This window comes from Stenella coeruleoalba (assembly GCF_951394435.1).
Source record: "Stenella coeruleoalba genome assembly, chromosome: 18".
NCBI classification, from domain to species: Eukaryota; Metazoa; Chordata; class Mammalia; order Artiodactyla; family Delphinidae; genus Stenella; species Stenella coeruleoalba.
Window position 1 is genome coordinate 47016464 of NC_137164.1, and position 24657 is coordinate 47041120.

At 37.3% G+C, this 24657-nt stretch overlaps 1 protein-coding gene across 5 annotated transcripts in view; it reads right to left on the reverse strand.

The window, feature by feature from the left end:
• The window catches only part of KLF12 (KLF transcription factor 12), a 452101-nt gene that overhangs the window by 271095 nt on the left and 156349 nt on the right, over window positions 1–24657 (reverse strand). For 2 of the 5 annotated variants that reach the window (XM_079903472.1, XM_079903468.1), the window contains exon 1: window positions 6115–6239. The exons of the other annotated variants lie outside the window; for them this stretch is intronic. In XM_079903472.1, the coding sequence (XP_079759598.1) occupies window positions 6115–6168 (54 nt within the window). In that variant the 5' untranslated portion in view covers window positions 6169–6239. Of the gene's footprint in view, window positions 1–6114; window positions 6240–24657 lie in introns of those variants that run through there. 5 annotated transcript variants of the gene reach the window in all.

Sequence of the window (24657 nt, forward strand, 5' to 3'; positions counted from 1 at the left end):
CTTTAAAGTGGTCTCAAAAAGCAGTTAAAAAGTAAATGGGCGGGGCTTCCCTGGTGGCGCAGTGGTTGGGAGTCCGCCTGCCGATGCAGGGGATGCGGGTTCGTGCCCTGGTCCGGGAGGATCCCACGTGCCGCGGAGCGGCTGGGCCCGTGAGCCATGGCCACTGAGCCTGCGCGTCCGGAACCTGTGCTCTGGGACGGGAAAGGCCACGGCGGTGAGAGGCCCACGTACCACAAAAAAAAATTAAAAAAATAAAAATAAAAATAAATGGGCAACTCAAACACGCATTTCTTACTTCATTCAGAGGACATCAGAAATAATATTTGTACACAGAAAAGAATAATAATTCCTAAAGGCAACCATTACTACCAAGTCTATAAAACTATCAAAAGTTGCAAGGTACTATCATAAGAATTGTGAAGAAACAGACCAGTCTCCAACACTATTTTATATTAGTTAAGCATACTTATAATAGTGATTCAAATGTTAGTCTATTACTTTACATTAATTATAAACACATTTTGTCAAGACCAACAGAAGGGATTGGTTAATCATCTGAAATATGAGGCAATGTGGGCAAATATATCATTCTGCATTTAATCACTTTTCTCCTGTCAGTAAAGAAATTTGTTACCCAGTGTATTTGTTATATATAAGACTAAAATGCAATTGAATAAAGCAATAAAATTGTCATTATTATGCCAGAAGATAGAAGGATATAAGCATATGTACATCTGAGTGTGTCTGTATATAAGTTATATCTGTTATATATATATATGACTTTGATTTGCATGTCCCTGAAAAATGTCCAGGGGGAAAAACAACTGGAGATTTTGAGTCACAACACTTTGCCTTGACTAACCTTTTCGATCTGTTTCCAATTCTTGAACGCATTATATAAACATGAAAAAAACAGTTTTAGGTAGTAAGTCTGACTACTTCTAACAAATAGGACAGGTCACTCAACAATGTTTTTAGAATGTTTCTTTCTGGGCTTCCCTGGTGGTGCAGTGGTTAAGAATCTGCCTGCCAATGCAGGGAACACGGGTTCGAGACCTGGCCTGGGAAGATCCCACATGCCATGGAGCAACTAAGCCCATGTGCCACAACTACTGAGCCAGTGCTCCAGAGCCCACGAGCCACAATTACTGAGCCCACATGCTACAACTACTGAAGCCTGCATGCCTAGAGCCTGTGCTCTGCAACAAGAGAAGCCACCGCAATGAGAAGCCCGCACACCTCAACAAAGAGTAGCCCCCGCTCACCGCAACTAGAAAAAGCCCGCACGCAGCAACAAAGACCCAATGCAGGCAAAAATAAATAATTTTTTTTAAAAGAGCTTATGGTTAGAATGTTTCTTTCTACCAATTATCCTTTAATTTTAAAAACAGTTAAACAAAATAATTCTATTTATCTATATGGAAAAGTTTTGTGATGATTTAGTCCTTGGTATAATACAATAAGCACCAAGAGATATATTTTTCATTTTAAAATACTCGATTGGGGGGCTCCCCTGGTGGCGCAGTGGTTGAGAGTTCGCCTGCCGATGCAGGGGACACGGGTTCGTGCCCCAGTCCGGGAAGATCCCACATGCCGCGGAGCAGCTGGGCCCGTGAGCCAGGGCCGCTGAGCGTGCGTGTTCGGAGCCTGTGCTCCGCAACAGGAGAGACCACAACAGTGAGAGGGTCATGTACCGCAAAAAAAAAAAAAAAAAATCTTCCAACAAACAAAACTCCAGGACCAGATGGCTTCACAGGTGAATTCTATCAAATGTTTAGAGAAGACCTAACACCCACCCTTCTCAAAGTCTTCCAAAAAATTGTAAAGTAAGGAACACTGCCAAACTCATTCTACAAGGCCACCATCACCCTAATACCAAAAGCAGACAAAGATACTACAAAAAAAGAAAATTGCACTGATGAATATAGATGCAAAAATCCTCAACAAAATACCAGTAAACAGAATCCAACAACACATTCACATTCAAAGGATCATACAACACAATCAAGTGGGTTTATCCCAGAGATGCAAGGATTCTTCAATATACACAAATCAATCAATGTGATACACCATAATAACAAACTGAAGAATAAAAACCGTATGATCATCTCAATAGATGCAGAAAAAACTTCTGACAAAATTCAACACCCATTTATGATAAAAACTCTCCAGAAAGTGGGCATAGAGGGAACCTAACTCAACATAATAAAGGCCATATATGACAAACCCACAGCAAACATCATTCTCAGTGGTGAAAAAGTGAAAGCATTTCCTCTAAGATCAGGAATGAGACAAGGATGTCCACTCTCACCACTATTATTTAACATAGTTTTGGAAGTCCCAGCCACGGCAATTACAGAAGCAAATGAAATAAAAGGAATACAAATTGAAAAAGAAGTAAAACTGTCACTGCTTGGGGATGACACAATACCATACACAGAGAATCCGAAAGATGCCACCAGAAAACTACTAGAGCTAATCAATGAATTTGGTAAAGTTGCAGGATACAAAATTAATGCACAGAAATCTCTTGCATTCCTATACACTAAAGACGATAGATCAGAAAGAGAAGAAAACAATCCCATTCACCATTGCAACAGAAAGAATAAAATACCTAGGAATAAACCTACCTAAGGAGGTAAAAGACCTGTCTGTACCCAGAAAAGTATGACACTGACAAAAGAAATCAAAGATGACACACAAACAGATGGAGAGATAAATCATGTTTTTGGATTGGAAGAATCAGTATTGTGAAAATGACTATACTACCCGAAGCAATCTACAGAATCAATGCAATCCCTATCAAATTACCAATGGCATTTTTTACAGAACTAGAACAAAAAATCTTAAAATTTGTATGGCGACACGAAAGACCCCAAATAGCCAAAGCAGTCTTGAGGGGAAAAAACAGAGCTGGAGGAATCAGACTCCCTGACTTCAGACGATATTACAAAGCTAAAGTAATCAAGACAGTATGATACTGGCACAAAAACAGAAATATAGATCAATGGAACAGGATAGAAAGCCCAGAGATAAACCCACGCACCTATGGTCAACTATGTATGACAAAGGAGACAAGGATATACAATGGAGAAAAGACAGTCTCTTCAATAAGTGGTGCTGGGAAAACTGGACAGCTATGCATAAAAGAATGAAATTAGAGCCCTCCCTAATACCACACACAAAAATAAACTCAAAATGGATTAAAGACCTAAAGGTACGACTGCACACTATAAATCTTTAAGGGGAAAACATAGGAAGAACACTCTTTGACATAAATCACAGCAAGACTTTTTTGACCCATCTGCTAGAGAAATGGAAATAAAAACAAAAATAAACAAATGGGCCCTAATGAAAGTTAAAAGCTTTTGCACAGCAAAGGAAAACATAAACAAGACGAAAAGACAACCCTCAGAATGGGAGAAAATATTTGCAAACGAATCAACGGACAAAGGATTAATCTCCAAAATATATAAACAGCTCATGCAGCTCAATACTAAAAAAAAATCCAATCCAAAAATGGGCAGAAGACCTAAATACACATCTCTCCAAAGAAGACATACAGATGGCCAAAAGGCACATAGAAAGCTGCTCAACATCACTAATTATTAGAGAAATGCAAATCAAAACTACAATGAGGGATCACCTCACACCAGCTAGAATGGGCATCATCAGAAAATCTACAAACAACAAATGCTGGAGGGGGTGTGGAGAAAAGGGAACCCTCCTGCACTGCTGGTGGGAATGTAAGTTGATACAGCCACTATGGAGAACAGTATGGAGGTTCCTTAAGAAACTAAAAATAGAATTACCATATGACCCAGCAATCCCACTGCTGGGCATATACCCAGAGAAAACCATAATTCAAAAAGACACATGCACCATAATATTCATTGCAGCACTATTTACAATAGCCAGGTCATGGAAGCAACCTAAATGCCCATCGACAGACGAACGGATAAAGAAGATGTGGTACGTATATACAATGGAATGTTACTCAGTGATAAAAAGGAACGGAACTGGGTCATTTGCAGAGACATGGATAGACCTAGAGACTGTCATACAGAGTGAAGTAAGTCAGAAAGGGAAAAACAAATATCGTATATCAATGCATATATATGGAATCTAGAAAAATGGTTCAGATGAACCAGTTTGCAAGGCAGAAATAGAGACACAGATGTAGAGAACAAACGTATGGATACCGAGGGGTGAAAGCGGGGTCAGGGGAGTGGTGGTGTGATGAACTGGGAGATTGGGATTGACATATATACACTAATATGTATAAAATGGATAACTAATAAGAGACTGCTGTATAAAAAAAATAAAATAAAATTCAGAAATAAAAAGAGTCTGAGGTTCAACTTATGGGCCTATTTTTATAATTTATTACCAGTGAAGCCAACAAATATGGCTGAAAGAGTTGATAGATCCTTCCTAAAGTATTATTACAAATGCCTAATGTCTAATTTTATACCATTCAGAATGTTCCATTCAAAACTTAGACAATGAGAACGTGATCTGTGCTATGGTACAACTTTTAAGAGCAAACCTAGGTATTCAGTACTTTTTCACACCTACAAAAATTACAGCCAAGGATGCGGGGATACACAGTCTGCAAGGAAGTACAAATATTGACATTAAGAAGAAGGTCTGTGCAATGGGAAGCTCCTCAATAGCTCTTAACCACGACTGATTATCTCTGCAACTCCCACTGTTTGTAGTACAGTTCATAGAACACAGGACTGCAAAATTAAGCCTATCTAGGTCATTTTTCCAGGGCAAAGGGCACTGAAGATACCAAAACTACCTCTTGAATTTCAGCATCCCTCTATGAGAATCTTAGGTAACTCTCGTTCTACTCTAGTTCTAGTGAATACCTCAAAAGTTTTTGGATCCCTCAATTCTCCCCCAAATGGTATCAGAGTAATCTATAGGAGACTGAATAAGGATGCTCAGACACGTCTGTGCTGATCTGAACCTAGAATATAGTCTTCCAAGGAAGCCAAAAGTCACAATGCATGGCTCTACCGCACAGTGGGTTAATCAGACAAGGCTGGCCTTGGCAGACAGTCTCAAACGCTCAAGGGGTGGATACCTGTAACCCATCTGTGGCATACCAGTGTGACTTGATACCATACTAGTTGAAAGGCTTTGCCTTAGGATCAAATACCCTCAGCATGGCTAGGTTATAGACAAAACAAAAAATTAAAAGGAACAGTGCTATGAGACTCACAGATATAAGAGCAAACTAGTGGTTACCAGTGGGGAGAGGGAAGCGGGGAGGGGCGAGACGGGGGTAGGGGAGTAACAGATACAAACTATTAGGATACATTGTATAATACGGGGAATATCGCCGCTATTTTATAATAACTATACATGGAATATAACCTTTAAAAATTGTGAATCACTATACTGTATACCTGTAAGTTATATGATATTGTACAGCAACTATACCTCAGTAAAAGAATAAATTTTTTAATTTAAGAAAGTAGTGCTATGAATCAAAGCACCATCAGCATCTTTACAGTTTAATATTGTAGATATTATAGATAACTACATAGATAAATATTGCCACCATTAAAAGTCCATTTCCTAAGAAAATTAATTTCTAACATATTTACTTCAGATGAAAGACTCCTTAGGGGACACTATTTTAATAAAGTCTCCATAAGAAATACTGTATTTTAAAAGCACAATTTATTTTTGATAGGCCATTTCTTTGTTCTTCCACAAAATTTGGAAATTGTAATATTAGCCTGATTTTTCTAACATACACAGAGCTTCCAGTCTCTAATTACCTCTGTTTCAGTCCTATACAGAGAGAGACTGATCGGGTTCGCAGATCGGGATGGCATAGATGGGAATCCTAGTTGTCACCCATTCGGAGACCTTGCACTCATATCTATGTGGCTGTTTACGATCCCACTGCCCACAGTCCACAAAGGTACATTCTGGAAGCTGATTCAATGTCCCTAGGGTAGGAAATGCAGAGACCATTCACGCACACAACTGCACATTGCTCCAAAACTCCTGTTCCCTTTTTACTACTCATCTTTCCTTTTTATTTTACTTTTATTTTATTTTTATTTTTTTTGTGGTACACGGGCCTCTCACCGTTGTGGCCTCTCCCGTTGCGGGGTGCTCCGGACGCTCAGGCTCAGCGGCCATGGCTCACAGGCCCAGCCGCCCCGCGGCATGTGGGATCTTCCCAGACCGGGCCACGAACCCGTGTCCCCTGCGTCGGCAGGCGAACTCTCAACCACTGCGCCACCAGGGAAGCCCTCATCTTTCCTTTATAAAATAGAATGAATATATTAAAATTTCCCACTCTCACCAAAAGGCATGAGGTGACAGGAATTTCAGTAGAAAAAAAGGATGATGGTTATTGAGCACCTATTATATAGCCTGCTCTTCAACCTAGAAAATGACCATTCAGGCCAGCAAACTAGCTTTTCCAAGTTCTTGAATACAGCTGCAATGTAAATTAATTAAGAGCAGGCTACTCTCATAATCTAGTGGGTGGGGCTGTTAACTACAGGGCAATTTGGCAGAAAATATTAAAAGCCATAAAATGCATATGCCTTTCGTTCTAGCAATTCTAACTCTTGGAATTCATCCTAAGGAAATAATTAAGAGCGTGCAAAAGAATATTTATTTCTCTGCTATTTGTAATTACTAAATCTTGGAAGCAAACTAAATGTCCAAAAATAGGATGGCGGTTAAATAAATTATCACAGAGCTGTAAAATAAAATACCATAAAGGGTCATTTCAAAAGATGTAGAAATATGCCCACTGACACACAAAGGTTTGTACTACATATGCTTAAGTATAAAAATCAAAATACAAATAGCATATAAGAAGTTATCTCATTTCCAGTGTAATGAAAACTATGTAGGTTTACTTTTCTTGTCTCTGACTTCTTTTTACGTTTTCTGCTATTTCTCTAATGAGTACATAAGGAATATGTATTGTTTTGATAAAGAGAAACTTAAAGGGGAGACAGAAAACAGTAAAAGATTTTTTTTTTTTTGGTAATATGCCAGAGAAAAGAAACTAACTGAAAGAGGAAGGACTAGGAATGTGCTTTAGGAAGAACTCCTTACAAGTGTGATTGAGAAGCTCTGAAATGTGCAGTCAACCAAGGTCATGGAATCTCTTTTCCTTGGGGATTTGTAAGAAAAGGGTAGCCAACTTTCATCTGAGGACAGCCTGAATGCAGGCGTAACCTCTGTGGCCTCTTGCGCCTCCATGTGCAAAAGGATTGAGCCAAAATACAATTTGCACTCGATGACGCACAAAGTAGTCCATTCCATACAATGCCCTTGATCCCCCACAATCCTTTACCCTATTCAAGGGAACTTAACCCCGAAGGTCTTACACCCAGCACTGACACCCAATGACCTTGAATTTACACGCCCAGCCACTTGCCAGCGCTTTACTCAGGAAGTACAGTAAAATGTTAGCTAATATTCGGCAATGCACAAATAACTTCTGACTTCTCCACATTAATTTAATGCTAATTTCAGCCACTCATATATGCCAAACTGAGACAAAGAAAATGATAGCTCTATTTAAAATCTTAATGTGTGTTTCCCTCTAACTTTTACAGACAAAAATATTATAAATAATGACCAAAATAAATGCCAGGATATGGTTAAAGACAAATAAAAGTGATCAATTCTGACAAGCTCCTTTACTGAGAAAGGCCACTAATTTTGTTTTCTGATAACTTTCTATGAAGACAAATGTAACATTTCCCAAGCCCATAATTAAATGCATTTTTGTCTCAGGAATCAGTTTCCTAGACTAGTGAAAGGGGTAGAAGGTGGAATGGTTGACAGCCAAAGGTGGAAGGGTTGAACCAAGAATGACCAGTTAAAATAGGGTTACGCTGGTCGCCAAAACTGAGAAAATGAGTTTGAATCAATGAGAGAGCCACAGAAATGTCAAGATGAAGGACTCAGCCAAGACTGGAATACACAGCCACATGACACAACTCAAGCATGGTGGTGTTCAAGGACAGAAGAAAGAGGTAATTAATGTGTGATGGGAGTTTGTAAGACAAACTCAGGTGGGGGGCAGGGGGGCGGGACCTTCTCCTGAGGTTCTCATGCCTCCTGCCCAGGATGAGCCTTAAACCGTGAGCTTGGTAAACAAGGCATCTAACAGAGATCCCTCCTCCCTCTAAATATTTGAAGGCTTCAGTCCTAAATAAGGTCACGCACTCTTTAAGGTATTTTACTCTCTGCACCAAACGTGTAAGTCTTGTCATTTTAATGAGAGAGCAAGCACAATGCAAGAAAGATCTATCCCTTCATCAATAAGCCTCTCTTACACAGCATTCTTAGAATACTGTGTTCTGGAGAGTTTCGTTTTCTGGATTTCGTTTTCTTCGTTTTGTATTTTTTTGTGTTTTTTTTTTTTGCGGTACGCGGGCCTCTCCGCTGCGGAGCACAGGCTCCGCATGCGCAGGCTCAGCGGCCATGGCTCACGGGCCCAGCCGCTCCGCGGTATATGGGATCTTCCCGGACCGGGGCACGAACCCGTGTCCCCTGCATCGTCAGGTGGACTCTCAACCACTGCGTCACCAGGGAAGCCCGAGAGTGTATCTCTTTTAACTTCAAATTTAAAAGGAAAAAATACTAACTACTTGGGATGGAAATATTCCTAATATATTTTACGTAGAAGGTAATAAGGGATATAACATTTTCTTGATGACTCAGACCAATAACTATGAACCTCAATGACTATGCAATGCTGCATAAAGACATAACTTCAGGGCCCACTGAAGTGTGTCTACACTAAATGACCTGAAACTCCTGTGCTCCTTGAGTTCTTGTATCTGCATTTTATAGTCTGTCAGGCTTTTACTTCTCAGTATTATTTTTTTTTAGTAAAAATGAATGCTCCTTCTGCCCTATGGTAGAACAGAAAGAATATCAGACTAAGAGTTAAGTTGATTTAGGTTATTATTTAGCTAAATGACCCTGGATACGTCACTTAACATCTCTGGGCCTAAGTAAGATGAGGAAATTTAACTAGGTAACTCTTTCAATCCTTTTCTTTGCTAAAATGCTTAATGCAAACTTGCTGCTTCTCATTTGTTTTATATATTTTTAAAATAAGCCAGCTGAAGTTAGATGGAAAGTAATACAGATACTTAAGCGTGCAGTATACTCTCACATAAGCAAAGTGAATATACCTTGTAATGTCTAGTTGTCTTCTCAGATGTCTTACTATATAATTCCCAGTAGTTGGTGGGGTCTAGTACAGCTATGGTTTCTGGATAACTAAGACCTTACCAATGATATGCCACTATACTTCTGTATGTCTCTACTTGGCCTAGTATTCTCAATGCAAATAACTGCTTATTTGAGAGGGCTCTTTTTCAGGTCACCCAAAAGCAGAATCTGTATATGTCATCATCTATGCCTGTCAGTAAACTAACTGTAAAATGAGTACTCAGTTTTGAGACTTTCTTTGCCTTATGTGTTTGGATGACAGAATTACTTAGGAAGCTTTCTAAAAGATGGTTTTGTGAAAACACTTAATATAAAATAAAGTGCAAATGTAAAGGATATTTCTGCAAACGCAAAGGAAAGTAATTTATTCATCTTTTATTTTTCAGGAGTCCCTCGCACATGATTTCTATTACACACTTCAGTGTCACCATCAGGAGCCTGAAAAACCCATACCTCAGTCTGTATCTCCTTCTCCTTCTACACATTTTTCCCTGAGTAATCCAAGTCATGCTCACCGCCGTCATTCCATCTCTATATGGGTGACCCATCTCCAGCTCCCACCTCCTCCTGAGTTCTAGATCCCTATTCCCTAGCATAACTTCTACTTGGATTGCCCTAAGTTAAAAAGTGTCCAAGGAAGTTTACAAAGGCTCATCTCACTTATTTCTCTCCCTACCTCATACTTTCAAAAACCTACTTTCTTCTCCATTATTCTCTATTCATGTTAATAACATCAACACGCACCAAATGAGAAATCTAGGAGCCCACTTTTTCTGACTTCATGATCAATTACAAAGTTGTATTGATGCCACCTCTGAAAGACCTCTCCACACCACCCATGCTTACTAACTCTACTGCTGCAGGCTTAATTCAGGTCATCATCTCTTAATGATTATTAAATAGCCCCTAACTGCCTTCTCAGTTGCCAACAGTTTCCCTTCCAGTCTACGTATATATCAGCTATGAATCATATTTCTATAAAACATACAGGTTGATTTTTTTACATATGTATACATATACACATATGTAAAAAAACCATCAACGTACATGCATATACATATATATATATATATATATATATATATCTTCTTATCGTTCATGACACCTATTCGCAATTTTTTCTGCCATATTGGAGCTAAATGATACTAATCCAAGGGAAATACTAGGCTGCTGCTGGTTTGGCCTCACATTGTATGTGAACGTGTCTGTGTGTGTGTGTGTGTGTGCGCGCGCGCGCGCACGCACACACATACGCGCGCATGTGTCGGAGAAAAAGAGGGAGGAGACATAATAGCCAAAAAATATGGATCCAAAATGATGAAGGATCAGAATACAAAACCTGTCCTCTCAGAGGTTCTAAAACATATCATAGACAACTACTGTGAATAATGACATTTTATACTGCCTGCAGTAAATCGAACATATGAAGATACAGAATTATAAAAAAGGGGTAAAAGTCACTAGACTGGATGTTATGTGCAATGACCTCCAGTACATCCTACATTCGAGAGGACAGCTGGCAAACAGGCCCCAGCTTAGCTTCTAACTTCTCCTTCAATCCTCCCAACAACATACTACCACCAGAATTTTTTACATTCCCTTCCACGCATTAGGACATGCCCACACTTAGTTCATATCTTGGGAGGAATACCTTTCCTCCTCATTTGGTGACAGAACTTTTACTCATCCTTCAAGCCCTTGATCAAATGTGGGTCTATAAAGAGTGCTCTAACTCTGCTGTATTAGTCAGCACAGGCTGCTACAACAAAATATCACAGCCTGGTTGACTTAAACAACAGAAACTTATTTCTCATAGTTTTGGGGGCTGAGAAGTCTAAGATCAAGGTGCTGGTCTATTTGGTTCCTGGTGAGGCCTCCCTTCTCAGCTTGCAAAAAGCCATCTTCTGGCTGTGCCCGCACATGGGAAGAGAGATTGCTCATCTGTCACATCTCTTCTTCCAAGGGCACTAATTCATCATGAGGGTTCAACACTCATAATCTACTTAACTTCTAAAGACCCCACCTGAAAATACTGTCACACTGGGATTAGGTCTTCAGCACGTGGATTTGCGGGAGACATTTCAGTCCACAGCATCTACCAAAGTGAAGGAGTCATTTCCTCAACCCTATGTATTCATCATCTTTGTACCCCCAGTACCCGGCATATTGCTTGACACCAAGCACATCCATAGAAAGCACTCAGTGCATACACGGGACAGAAGCTCTTCCACTGATCCCAGTTAACTAACAATATGCCATTCTCAAAACTTTCCTCAAGGGATTATATCAAATCTTCTTCCTTTTAATGCAGTAAAGACACACACACCCGGAAAACATATTATTTATGTCTATCTATTAGATAGATACAAATCTGCATCCTCACTCATCCAGTTTTTGTTCTTATCATATAGAGACCTACTTATAGTTTTAGATCTCATCTAATCGAAACTTTACAAATCCCATAGTGCTTAGTTATGATCAACAACAAACACCTTGTTGCCAATTGACCACCGGAGGTTGGTGGTACAAGCAGCATTCTTGGGTCCTTAATCTGATACCTATTTGACACAATCTTGTATTATACTAGCTCAGTCCATCTTCCATTGGCCAACCCTTATCTCCTGTGTAGCACAGTGAGAAAACACCGAAGATGGGATCCAGTGACAAGGATTTAAACCCACAATGTCAGCATTTCCAGCTTGTGTGACTGACTGATTTTGTATCTATAAAATGGGTATAACACCATCTACTTCACAAGTTGGTTTTTTTTTTTTGGCTGATCAAATGAGAAAACACATGACAGTGCACTTTACAAACCACAGAGCACTACAGAAGTATTTTTTACCATAATATATCTTTGTACAAAAATGACATATTAGACCTCAGTTGTACTAAATGTTTTAACTACTTTAGATCCAACATGACTGAACAAGTTGCTCTAAGAGTTCTGATTTCCTTGGATCAACATCACAGGGGATATAAGCAGGGTCCTCAAGCCACTTTGGACAGGTAGAGGAAGCTCATTAGTATTTATATGCTTCCAGGTTATAGATAGATGCTTCCAGGTTCCTTCTGATCAACTTCTGCTGGTTCTAACATATGCCAACTGGCTACACAAAAGAGCATTCTAGTGCCACCAACTCCCCATAGACACACCCACTTCCACTCCCTGAGAGGTACCAGACTATTGGACAACTTGGCCACCAGCCTATAAAAAGGTGGAAACACTGCAGAAACATTAGCCAATAAAGCACATACTGGCAGCTGAAGCGAATATTTACGCTCTGAGATGTACCTAAATAAATCGTTTGTGTGTTCTAACAAATGTTTTGCTTGGAAATCATTTCCCAGTACAGATGCTATCAAAAGTACCCATTTTTAGTGGGTTAAATCAAGGGCTAGAAGTAGCAGAAGGGCAGGGAATGTTTTTTAAACAAAATTTCATAAGCTGCAGAAAAAATGTTAATGTCAACTGTGGGAGGGCGTCCATGAAAAACAAAAGAGTTGTTAGTGGTTTTCAAAGTTAAGTTTACACAAACTGCAAATGGTAAAAATTTATAAACATTAATATCACAAAATGAGAAAGTTACCAGAACTTGGCAAGGGATAAAAAACTGGGCTATTTTTTTAAAATATGTAATATATCAATAAAAATAGATGCCAAAGAAAGATAAAATCAAGCAGGGAGTCAAGAAGTTAATAAGCATTATAAATTAAACCATTCACTTGCCAGATCTTTTTAATAAGCAATCAATTACAAACACATTTACGGGTTCTTATACTGAAGTTAATAATTTGGAGGAGAGACATAATGCAATCCAAATACATACACTTCCTTAACAAAATAAAACTCTGGGACCAAAAGCTAGACAGAGGCTCTGATAAGCTGCCAGACTCCATAAAGACACAATAATATACCATAAGAGACCGGAGAACTATTGACCCCTGTTCTTAGGCAACACTGTGATGCATATATAATTTATCTGGGCTACAGCACCCTTTTCCAGGTTAGTTCACCTATATGATGATATGCTCCAAGACAGAAAAAGTTACTAAACTGTAAACTATGAAGTTGATTCCTTTAAGGCCTCAGATTAAGAAATGCATGATGAATATTTCTCCTGAGACTCAAAACAAAGAAACTTCTTCAGTAACAGTGGCTAAATTGGTTTCATCACCACCAATTTTCTCGATTTTGTGTATAACTACTGATGACATACGTTCGTGGTGGCAGTATGAACTACAAATAAATACAGCTAATAGATTTTTTTCCTAGCTGAACAGATAGGAGTTTTAAAAGTTTTTTTGTCTGTTTGCTAGTTTCCCACTCACAAATTAACTGGTTGCACAACTCCACTGGCCAAATCAATCATATTTTTTGGTATTATGCAATCAATAAATGTTTATTAAATCAAAGTTAATGGTACAAAAAATACTTTCGGGAAAAGAATGATGTAAAGTTATGATGCCAAAGAAAACTTTAAAATTCTGAAATCTTTACTCTGAGAAAAAGAAGAGAAAAAACTTTTAAATGCATGAGTATATAAAATCACAGCAACCTGTTAAAGATAATATAATTATAGCTTGAGAGTTTACGACTGTTCTAACACTGAGTTTTGAGTAATCGGGATGAAGAAACACTGACAATAAATGAAACTTTCTCCATTATGCTGATACAGTTTTATTGTGAATGTACCTTTAAAGAAGTATGGACAGTCTTTAAAATAGTCTTCAAAGTTTGATTCCCTATAATTAATCCAATCAATAACATTATCAATACGATTGATTAGTAATAATCATTTAGAACAGCATGGTGGTTCCTCAGTCACAGATAGTCAATCTTTATGACAGATGACAAATACTTTCCTTACGGGCCATCTCAGTGTAACATCTCAGTATAACATCAATTGCATTAAACCATAATAAACTGCACATGAAGCTTGACTTCCTTTTTTTTTTTGGTAAACTGTATACATTTCAGTTTATTTTCTCATCTTGTATGACTCATATGGAATTCACAGTCGTCACAGCTGCAGTGGAGCATCTTCAAACATAAATGAAACAAATAACTAGTAGATCGATAGGAGGTGACAGACTCCCAGCTAAAATCTCACCCTAGTGTAACCCACCACTGCCCTTCTGCACTCCAAAGACTCAATGAATCACCAGGAGCACACTGGAGATTGCGTTTTGCCCGTGTGAGAATGCATTTATGTCAGCACCAAAAAAGGATCATTCCCTTTCCTTGAGAGAAAGTTTCTACGAGGTGCTGGACATAACGATTTAATACAGCTTATGTACCTATTTTATAAATACTTCATTTTAAGTTGAAACACCAAGAATGACAGAAAACCAGGATGCCTAACGAGCTAATAATTTAAAATGATATGCACTTTAGAGTAAGTTGTTTCTATGTTGGCAACAGGAAATGGTGCAACAGCAATACATACAGGAGAAATGCAAAGCCCTTTCAGTATTTCTGAAGATGTTTTGCTCTAGAAAATGTATAAGATGATATTGTTATTTAAAGCTGACGATGTTCCTACAGGGCCCAAAGTAATCTTAAATACTTAAAATAATTACCCTGTGGAGAGATTTTCAGCTCTTGAATAAGTAAAGATGTATGCAACAGGGCTCATACGTGTAAACAGGAAAGCCACAGGATGAAACAGAACACCACCACGCTCCCTAAAGACTAGCTCCGTGCCCCTTAGCTGAAAGGTGCAGAAATAGTTTGCATGCTTTCGTAAGGAAGTATTATATCTGAGATCTCCTTTGAAGGGCATCATTGTGTACGCACGGCCATCTGGGGAGAGAAGTCACAGAACATTTTGACACAGCTCACACTGCCAAGCCCTTCCCTTCTTTCATTCCCCACAATAAGGCCATCCCATTCCTCACCTGGAATTAGAGCAAAATGAAAGGGACAACTAATTCTCAATACGTAGCAACCAAGGGAAAATAGATAGGTCTCAACCACAGAAGGAAAGAAGGAAAGAAAGATTCACCAACACTGCATCTCAGCAAACAGACTCTCTGCTTACATGACAAGATGAAGCAAAACAGGAAATATGGAAACATATCATAGAATAAAGGAAGTAATAAAAGACAGAATGGGAGGGAAGGGGAGGAAAGGAGGGAAAAAGCACTCATTCCAAAAGAAAACACAACCTAAAAACAAAAAGCTTCCCATTACAGCAGGATTTTTTTTAAAGGATTATCAGTGAAGAGGGGATCAAAGATGAAATGATGAAATAACAGAAATTAAAAAGATGTTGCAGAGCCATCAAAACAAACAGAAGATCAAAAATTTATCAATTCAGAACTAATAAAATAAAAACAGCAAGGGAATGAGGCGACATGGCTAGAAATGAGAAGATATGGCTAAAAATTGAATTATTGATCTTTTAAAAAAAGGACTTAATTCCAAAGAATACAGAGGAGAAAGACAAATACATTTTTTTTTTAATGGAGAAAAGATAAGCACGAAAAACAAACTGAAAACTGCTGACTCTGTAGAAAAGAACCCAAAAACTGGCTAGAGAAATATTTCAAGTAATGATAGTATGAATTTTCCATAACATGAGGAAGAGCAGATTGCAATAACAGTTAAAAATTGATACAGAACGATCCAAAAGAATTATATCCTTGAGTCACTGAACTTCAAGATAAAGTAAAAACGTTCTGCAGGTGTTCAGGCAGAAAAGAGCAATTCACTCCCATGGCGTGGTGAGGAGGTCAGACTAGCCTCACTGTTCTATAGGAGGAACACTCAATGCCGGAAGACAAAGAAGCCATGTCTACAGATTTCTTAGTAGGACCCCAAAATGTTACAACAAAGCAAAATATCCTTTGAATATAAAAGAAACAGATATTGAAACATGCAAGAAGTCAGGGAACACAGCATCCATGAGTCCTTCATAAAATAAACTATTCAATAATAGAATCTAGCCAAACAAGTTATTAACAGACGCTATGGCAAAAGGACTACTTCGGCACTCAAGTTTTACAAAGTTCTGAGGGAAAGTATGGTCCAATTCTTTTATTAAATCAATCTGACCTTAGGGTATAAAAGCAGCTGTTTAATGTGCTCAAACATAAAATATCTTAGGGAATGCAGGGTGTTATGATATTTTCTGAAAATTACTTGACAATGAAATCTAGTCGACCAAGAGATAAATTAAAAGAAACAACTCAGGATGAAAAAGCCATGGAAAAGGACCAGGATGAACATCAAACTAATTTAACTGATTTAAATCTTCTGCTGCTTAACTAGTTGATGAACTGTTAAGAACATAGTACAGGTGTCCTACTTTTCCAGAGGCTCAGGTAGAGAGCTCTACACAGTCGATAAAGTTTGCTAATTGTTCAATTGATTCAGTAAAAGGCAATCTTGACACTTAAGAACTGAATTTTCAACTGCAACATTATCACTGTATACTCATTAAAAATATTAATTCTTCCATTAATAAAACAAGTGTTTTCATCCAAAAATCTAAAATTCCAATCACCTACATATCTACTTTGTAATTCAAAAGTATACTTTTAACTCTAGAAGTCCTAATAAAAATGTATGGAGAAAGTTTGGAAAGATAAAAGTTTATCCCACTTATTCACCCTCAATTTTTTGTTACTATTTGAGACCTGCCAACTCAGGTATGTCTAAAATTACCTTTCATCATTTCAACCACTTTTTTTTCCCTCTAAACACTAGAGTTTAATAATTAATGCATGCTTACTTATATAACATAATGAGTGAAATCAGATGAGTGAATTCAGTGTTAATAAATTTCCTTAAATACAACCTGAGTATTTCTTTTACAAAAGAAACAGATTTTCAAAAAGCATCTCAAAAGAATTTCAATTAATCACATCAAGGGGAAATACAGTAAGAATAAAAAACACCTACAAACTGTTAACTGTGACCTCATGGTTAATAAAATAAATAAGAGACAGACATTTTTACAAGGCACACTAATGGAATTCATTCAAATACCTTGAACTATACTCTAACATTATAATGCATTAGGTATTTTATAAAATGGCCCCAACTGACCTTTCTGTTCTGTCCCAAACTAAATTATTCTTTGGTTTCTAAAGTTATGCTCTTTTTTTCCTCCCTCTGCGTGATTGCTTGTATAACTCCTTCTGGTTGAATCATTCTCTTTCACAATTATTCAATATTAGCCATCATTCTTCAATGATCATCTCATGTGAAGACTTTCCTGTTCTCCTAACAGCAACCACCCCCTTTAAAATCCCATCAACGGTTTATATCTTCTTACTGCATTTCATCATATTATTATATTATACCCTTTTGTACTTGTTTTATATCAATTCTCTCCATGCTGACCCTCCCACTTTTCTCTTCTCTTTCCATAAACATTACTTGGATGATCTCATTCACTCCAACCACTTCAAGCGCCATCAATGTATCACTGACTTCCTAAGTTCCTAGCCCAGAACTCTCTCCTGAGCAACAGGCCCAAATATACGCACTGGAAAATCCCTTTGGATTTCTCCCAGGGCATTCTAATCTCAAAAGTTTAAAAGATCTCATCATGTTTTACAAACCTGATCCTCCCAGTAGCACCATCCACCCAGTGACCCAAGCCCCATCTTGCTACCATTTCTGACTTCCTTAATTTCTTCAACATCACATACACTGAATAACTAAATCTATCACTTTATCTCCTAAATATCCTCCGAATCTATCCAGTTTTCTCCACCTCCACAGCCAAGCCTAAAGCCAGTTCAAGACAGTATCATCATCAGTCGTTTATCTGGTGGTCCACCCTTACTTCCCAACCCAATCCTTTTTATATATACTCAAGAGTTCACTAAAATGCAAAGCTGGTCATGTCAATTTCTTTCCTAAACCTCTTCACAAGCTCCTCACTGTTTTCACAATAAATACCAAACTTTTAACTTATAAGGCACCAACATAATTTGAGTCCTCCTTTCCTCAAACAGGTACTATATCTCTTAGCACTCTACTCTCAAATCCTAATAATTTTTTTTTTTTTTTAACAGTTCCTCAACTTTGTCATAATCTCCTTCTCGCCTATGTTCTTTCTCCAAAGTTCTTAACTTTTCTCTGGTGGGTCTCTTTTAGTCTAAGCTTCATTTTCATTTGAAAATCTTCACCATACTTACTGGACCATATCTAGGTGGGTGTCCCTGCCACGTGCTGTCACAGAACCGAACACTTCTCTCACCAAAGCTCCTCCCACATTGTGTTGATACATGAGTCTGTGCTGATCTGCATTTACTACTAAACTCAGCACAGACACACACTCTACTCACCGTATTTACCGCTGCAAGCCCAGAAAAAGTGGCACTGTGCCTGGCACACACTGAGTCATCAAAAAAAAAGTTAAGGAATTAATAAATAGTACTAGACAGAAAGCTCTTTCATAGCATCCCATACACGAATAGGCTTATTTTTATTCTTTCTAAAGCAGCAAGTATGAAAATTATTCTTCAGAGACCCTCAACATTTTTTTGAAAACTAAATGCAACATGTACAAAAATGAATTGAAGGAGCACACTCCTCTACTACTTTAAAATTGATAAATGATAATTTCAAGGAATGAGTTGCTCAAGGTAGAAACTGAAGCTTCATCATTTATACATTGTCTTTCACATCACCCTTGACATCCATCACCAACATCTGTCAATTAATTCTCCCTCTGAATCATATACATTCTCTTTATCTCCATCTCAGGTGCTAAGACTCCAAGCCAAGCCACCACCATCTCATGCTGCCCTATAATAGCCCAACTCCAGGTTTTTGCAACCTTCCAATGCCTTTTCCATACAGAAGTCCATGCCATTTTCGCAGAACTCGACCATATGAACCTCCTGCTTGCAATCTTTCAAAGACTCTGACTGCATTTAAAGTGAAATGGAATAATGTCCTCACAATGCTGAAACACAGTAATAACTAAGTAGCTGGAATATGTAAATTCAGACAAAAGAAGCATACAGACAAAATGCATTATGAAAGGAAGGGAAAATGACTAAGTAATGAGACACAGGATGTATTTCCTAAGAGTATTAAAAAATTCTAAACGAGTATGCATCTATTAGCATAATTCAAAATATACACAGCCAAAATTTATAGAAATAACAAGAAACTAAGAGAATCATGATTTTTAACCCATTCTTTCAGTCATGGATAGATTAGCCAAGCAAAAATCAGTAAGGCTACAAAGATTTTCAGCAAAATAATTTAAAAGCTTTATCTACTGGACAAATATAAAACGATATACCTAACAATAAGAGAACATACATTCTTTCCAAACCCAAAGCATTTACAAAAATTGTCCTTGAAGTAGGCCATATAGTAATACTATAACTAATTAATAGCAAGTAGACAACATGCTATAAATACAACACAATGAAGCTAATGTTTGGTAATTTAAAATTAACTAAAAGTACATTTGGAAATTAAAACTTCTACAGAGGGTCCCCAACTTACAATGGTTCAACTTGCGAGTTTTCAACTTTATGAATGGTGTGAAAGCAATATGCATTCTCTAGAAAGCGTACTTTGAATTCTGAATTTTTATCTTTTCCCAGGTTAGTGATATGCAGTATGATACTCTGGTGATGCTGGGCGGTGGCAGCCATCACAGCTCCCAGTCAACCACATAAACGGGAGGGTGAACAATTAACACACAAGCTTTCTGTACCCAGACAACCATTCTGTTTTTCACTTTCAGTAACAGTATTCAATAAATTACATGAGACATTCGACACTTTATTATAAAACAGACTTTGTGTTAGATGATTTTACCCAACTTGGGCACATCTGTGCCCAGGTGGGTAAAACGTTAAGTGTTGTGGGCACGTTTAAGGTAGGCTAGGCTAAGTTATGATGTTTGGTTAGTTAGGTATTGATATATTAAGTGCATTTTTGAATTAGGGTATTTTTTTTTCTTTTTTGGCCATGACACTTGGCTTGTGGGACCTTAGTTCCCTGACGAGGGATCAAACCCGGGCCCCCTCAGTAGAAGCACAGGGTCCTAATCACTGGACCGCCAGGGAATTGCCAAGGATATTTTCAACTTATCATGGGTTTATCAGGACATAATCTCATCATAAGTCAAAGAAGATCTGTAAATAACTCAAGACTCTCAGAAAAGAATTATAGTGGAATACAGAAAATAAATAGGTCTAAATGATATAGAAAATACTTCATATCAAAACTCATGAAATACAGTTAATGCCGTGTTTAGAGAGAAATTCTATATTGAAATCCTTAGAGTATAAAGTTAAAAATGAATTAGTTCAGTAACTAAATTTATCAGACAACGACTATGAGAAGAAACTCAAGAGAAAATTAAAGATAAATAAAAACTAAGAATACATAAAAAACAAAAATACAATAGAAGGAAACAACAACAAAAGGAGCTTTTGAAAAGACTACAAAATTGACAAATCCCTGACAAGACTTACCAAAGGAAGTAAAAAGAGAAGTAAAAAACATAAAAATAATCATTCTGAAACAAATAAAATGAAAAGAGAGACATAAGTACAGATACAACAAGATTAAAGATATAATTAATGGACAACTGTGAACATCCTTGCTATGGGCTGAATTGTGTCCCCCATAAATTTCTTATGTTGAAGTCCCAGTATCTCAGAAAGTGACTGTATTTGGAGACAGAGCCTTTATAGAGGTAGTTAAGGTAAAATGAGGTCAAGTGGGTACGTTTTAATCCAATATGATTGGTACACAGAGGAAAGACCATGTGAAGGCACAGGGAGAAGAAAGCCATCTATGAGCAAAGGAAAAAGGCCTCAGAAAAAATCTACTCCATCAACACCTTATCTAGGACTTCTAGCCTCCAGAATGTAAGAAAATAAATTTCTGTTGTTTAAGCCGTCCAGTCTGTGGTCCTTTGTAATGGCAGTTCTGGCAAACTAATAAAATCTTTATGCCAACAAATTTGAAAACTTAAATGAACAACTTTATAGAATACACAACTTACCAAACTGACTGAAGAAGAAACTGAAAACCTAAATAGTCTTATTACCACTAAAGGAAATGAACTTCAAGTTCAAATTTTACCCACAAAGAAAACTCCAGTCCCAAATAGCTTTACAAGTGAGTTCTACCAAATATGTAAAGATAAGATTATTCTAGTTATTCACATGCTCTCAACGAATAAAGAAAAAAGATTCTAATATTGATACCAAAACCCAGTCTGAATATTATAAGAGAAGAAAACTACAGGCCAATCTCACTTAGTAGATACAAACATCCTATATAAAATTATCATGACAAAGTGCACAGAAAAACACTAACCATATAATAAATATATATTCAGCCAAATCAAAAATTAAAGCAATATTATAAAAGTGAAAAGACGGTCCACAATCTTGGAGAAAATATTTTCAACATATTTAATTAGCCCTGAATATCTACTCCAAGGCGAGAAAAAAATTGACTACCATTCAATAGAAAAATAGGCAAAAACACATGAAAAGGAATTCCACAGATGAAACTAAATAACCAGTAAACATATAAACCATTAGTAATAGAAAAGTGCAATTAAGGCCCCAAGGAAACACTATTTAACACACACGTGACTGACAAAACTCTAAATGTCAGCAGAAACCAAGAGTCAGTAAGGATGTGGAGAAATGGAACTGTCAAACAGTGCTATTTAAGTGTTGCAACAATATGGGAAAACAACTGGGCATTATCTAGTAGAGCTGAAAATGTGCATACTCTACAATCCAGCAATTCTACCCCTAGAGATGTACTCCAGAGAAACCCTTCTACTTGTGCACCAGGACACATTTAAGTGACTGTACACAGCAGTATTGTTTAAAATAGCAAAAAAGCTAGAAAGAATAAAAATGTCTATGGCTGAAGAATGGATAAATTACAGTATGGTCATATAATATAGTTCTATTCAGTTGTGGGAATGAATAATTTTACCTACATGTATCAGTGTGGATGAATGTCAAAACACAAAATTTGAGTAAGAAAAGCCAGTTACAAAGGAAAAGAGTATAGCACTACTCATCTGATGTCCCAAGACAAGTAAAACTAAACAATATATAGTTCTTGAATACATACTTATATATGATGACAAGCATTATAAAAAGCAAGGAAAGTACAATAAAAAATGCAGGATAATGCTCATGCCTGGAACTAAAAGGGGTCTTTAAAAATATTGGAAACATTCTATTTCTTAAGTTGGGTTTCTCTTTATCATTATGTCTTAATAACTTACATATACATCCATCACATATATTCTTTTACATCTACCAAAAACTTCATAACTTCAAGAAAGCATCTACCCCTACTCTTTCAACTAGAAACACATTGTTTAAATTGATTAAATAAGAATTTTCAAAGTTATTGATTCTGAAATAAAATGACTGTTAGCTAGAATTTGCTTTGTTAAGACTACATAGTCATCACACAACACAAGCAATTATTTTAAGAATCAAAATTTAATTTGCAACACCAAAGCATAAGAAGAAGAGTAGAGGGGAAATCCTTAGAACACTCAACTTATCAAACTAAAAAAAAAAAAAGTATATTATCCATTAAAAAAAAATCATGTTGCTAGATACATTAATATAAAATTTTGGGGCTACCACAGATGCATAGACTAATAATCATAAATAGTATAGGAAAGTACCCTCTTCATATTTGTTATTTTATTTAACCATAGTCTGAGCAGTAAATTCAGAATATTTTTGCCATGTCATCAGCATAGTTGTGTAGGGTAACTGTTTAGGAAAATCCTGCCTTGCCATTTTCCACATATTTAGCTCCTGTAAACCAGACCTTTTCCCTCAACCACTTTTCCACTTACTGGAAAAGTCAACCTTAATAAATTTTCAGTGTTTCAGGTTTTGTGTGACCCATTTGCCAACTTTTCAGGGCCTCATCTTTGTCACTCTTCCATCGCACATGATCACATGATGACATTCTTTAACACTTTTTTCAAAGGAGGAAAAAGTGAGAGATCAGACTCATTTTCTTTCTCATTCTCTCTTTTATCCTCATTCATCCTCCATCCATCCGTTTATTCAAACGTCCATTAAAAAGATATCCATCCATTTTGCTTTAAAATCAAAAATAGGCAAAAGTTAAACCTACTTGCTTAAACTGGGTTTTAAAAATCTGTGAACTACAAGTCACCACATTCCCTTTAGCCTTCCTTTCTCCCAAATCTACCCCTCTACACTGGGCTATGTAACCTTCAGCAAATTGCTTCATTTTTATTGATTTTTTCCTCCTATTTACATTAATCCACTTGAATGAGATATTTCTTATAGAAACATCCAACTCCAAATTTCTACATTTCTAAGCTGTATGTTTGAAATTTTCAGCATTGCTTGAGAAGAAAAATCTAGAAAACAGCTACTCTTTTTTTTTTATTTTTTTAATTTTTATATAATTTTAAAGGTTACTTTCCATTTACAGTTATTATAAAATATTGACTACATTCCTCATGTTGTAAATACATCCTTGGGCCTATCTTACATCCAATCGTTTGTACCTCCCACTCCCCCATCCCTGTACTGCCCCCCCTGCCCACTGGTAAGCACTAATTTGTTCTCTGCATCTGTGAGTCTGGAAAGAAGCTGCTCTTGAGGGCAGCAATAACATCATCCCTTTGAAGCACAGACCCTGCATCCTGAACTACTGAACAAGACTGAGCCAACATAAAAAGAATAACAATTTGCTAACCCACTGGTCCCATTTAGTCTCCCCTCTCACCCGGTCAACATATTTCAACATGGAAAGAGCAGCTAACGTTACCAGCAGTTTCTGCTGGGGCTTTAGTAGTATCTGTTTCACAGTTAGAGGCAAAGTAAGATGGAGACTTAATTTCTCATTCAAAAAGCACTAGAGACTTCTCCACTGTAATTAAATTCTTACATACAACAATGTATATTGTTTCTGGCAGAACAAAAAATAAATGCTGTTGCATAATTGATTAGAACCAGGGAAGAGACCTCAATTCACACTGAGTTGCAACACAGAAATCTCTTGGCCTTTTCTCTCTTTGCCGCCCCTTGATTATTTACACCAAGCTGGCCAGAAGTGGGCTGGGGAACTGCCAGACTGCATGCCCGGGGCCACCTCTGAATATCTGATATCTCAGTTTTTCTTCAAACTCTATGAGGAGAATTAAGAAGTGAGGTGGGGATACAGTGATTACCTAGTTAGACAAGCAAGTATTTCAGATGCATAAATGTCCTAGAGTAGAACCAGAAGAAATTATAAATGGAAATCATTTAGTTGCTTAAAACAATAAATTCTGTTTACTCTCCTCTACCTGTAATCACTCAACCTCTCCTCCCACACAAATATCGTCACAAGTAGCTCCTCCACAATTATTTCTCTACTGGGGCCTTTCTAAATGGCACTTTTAG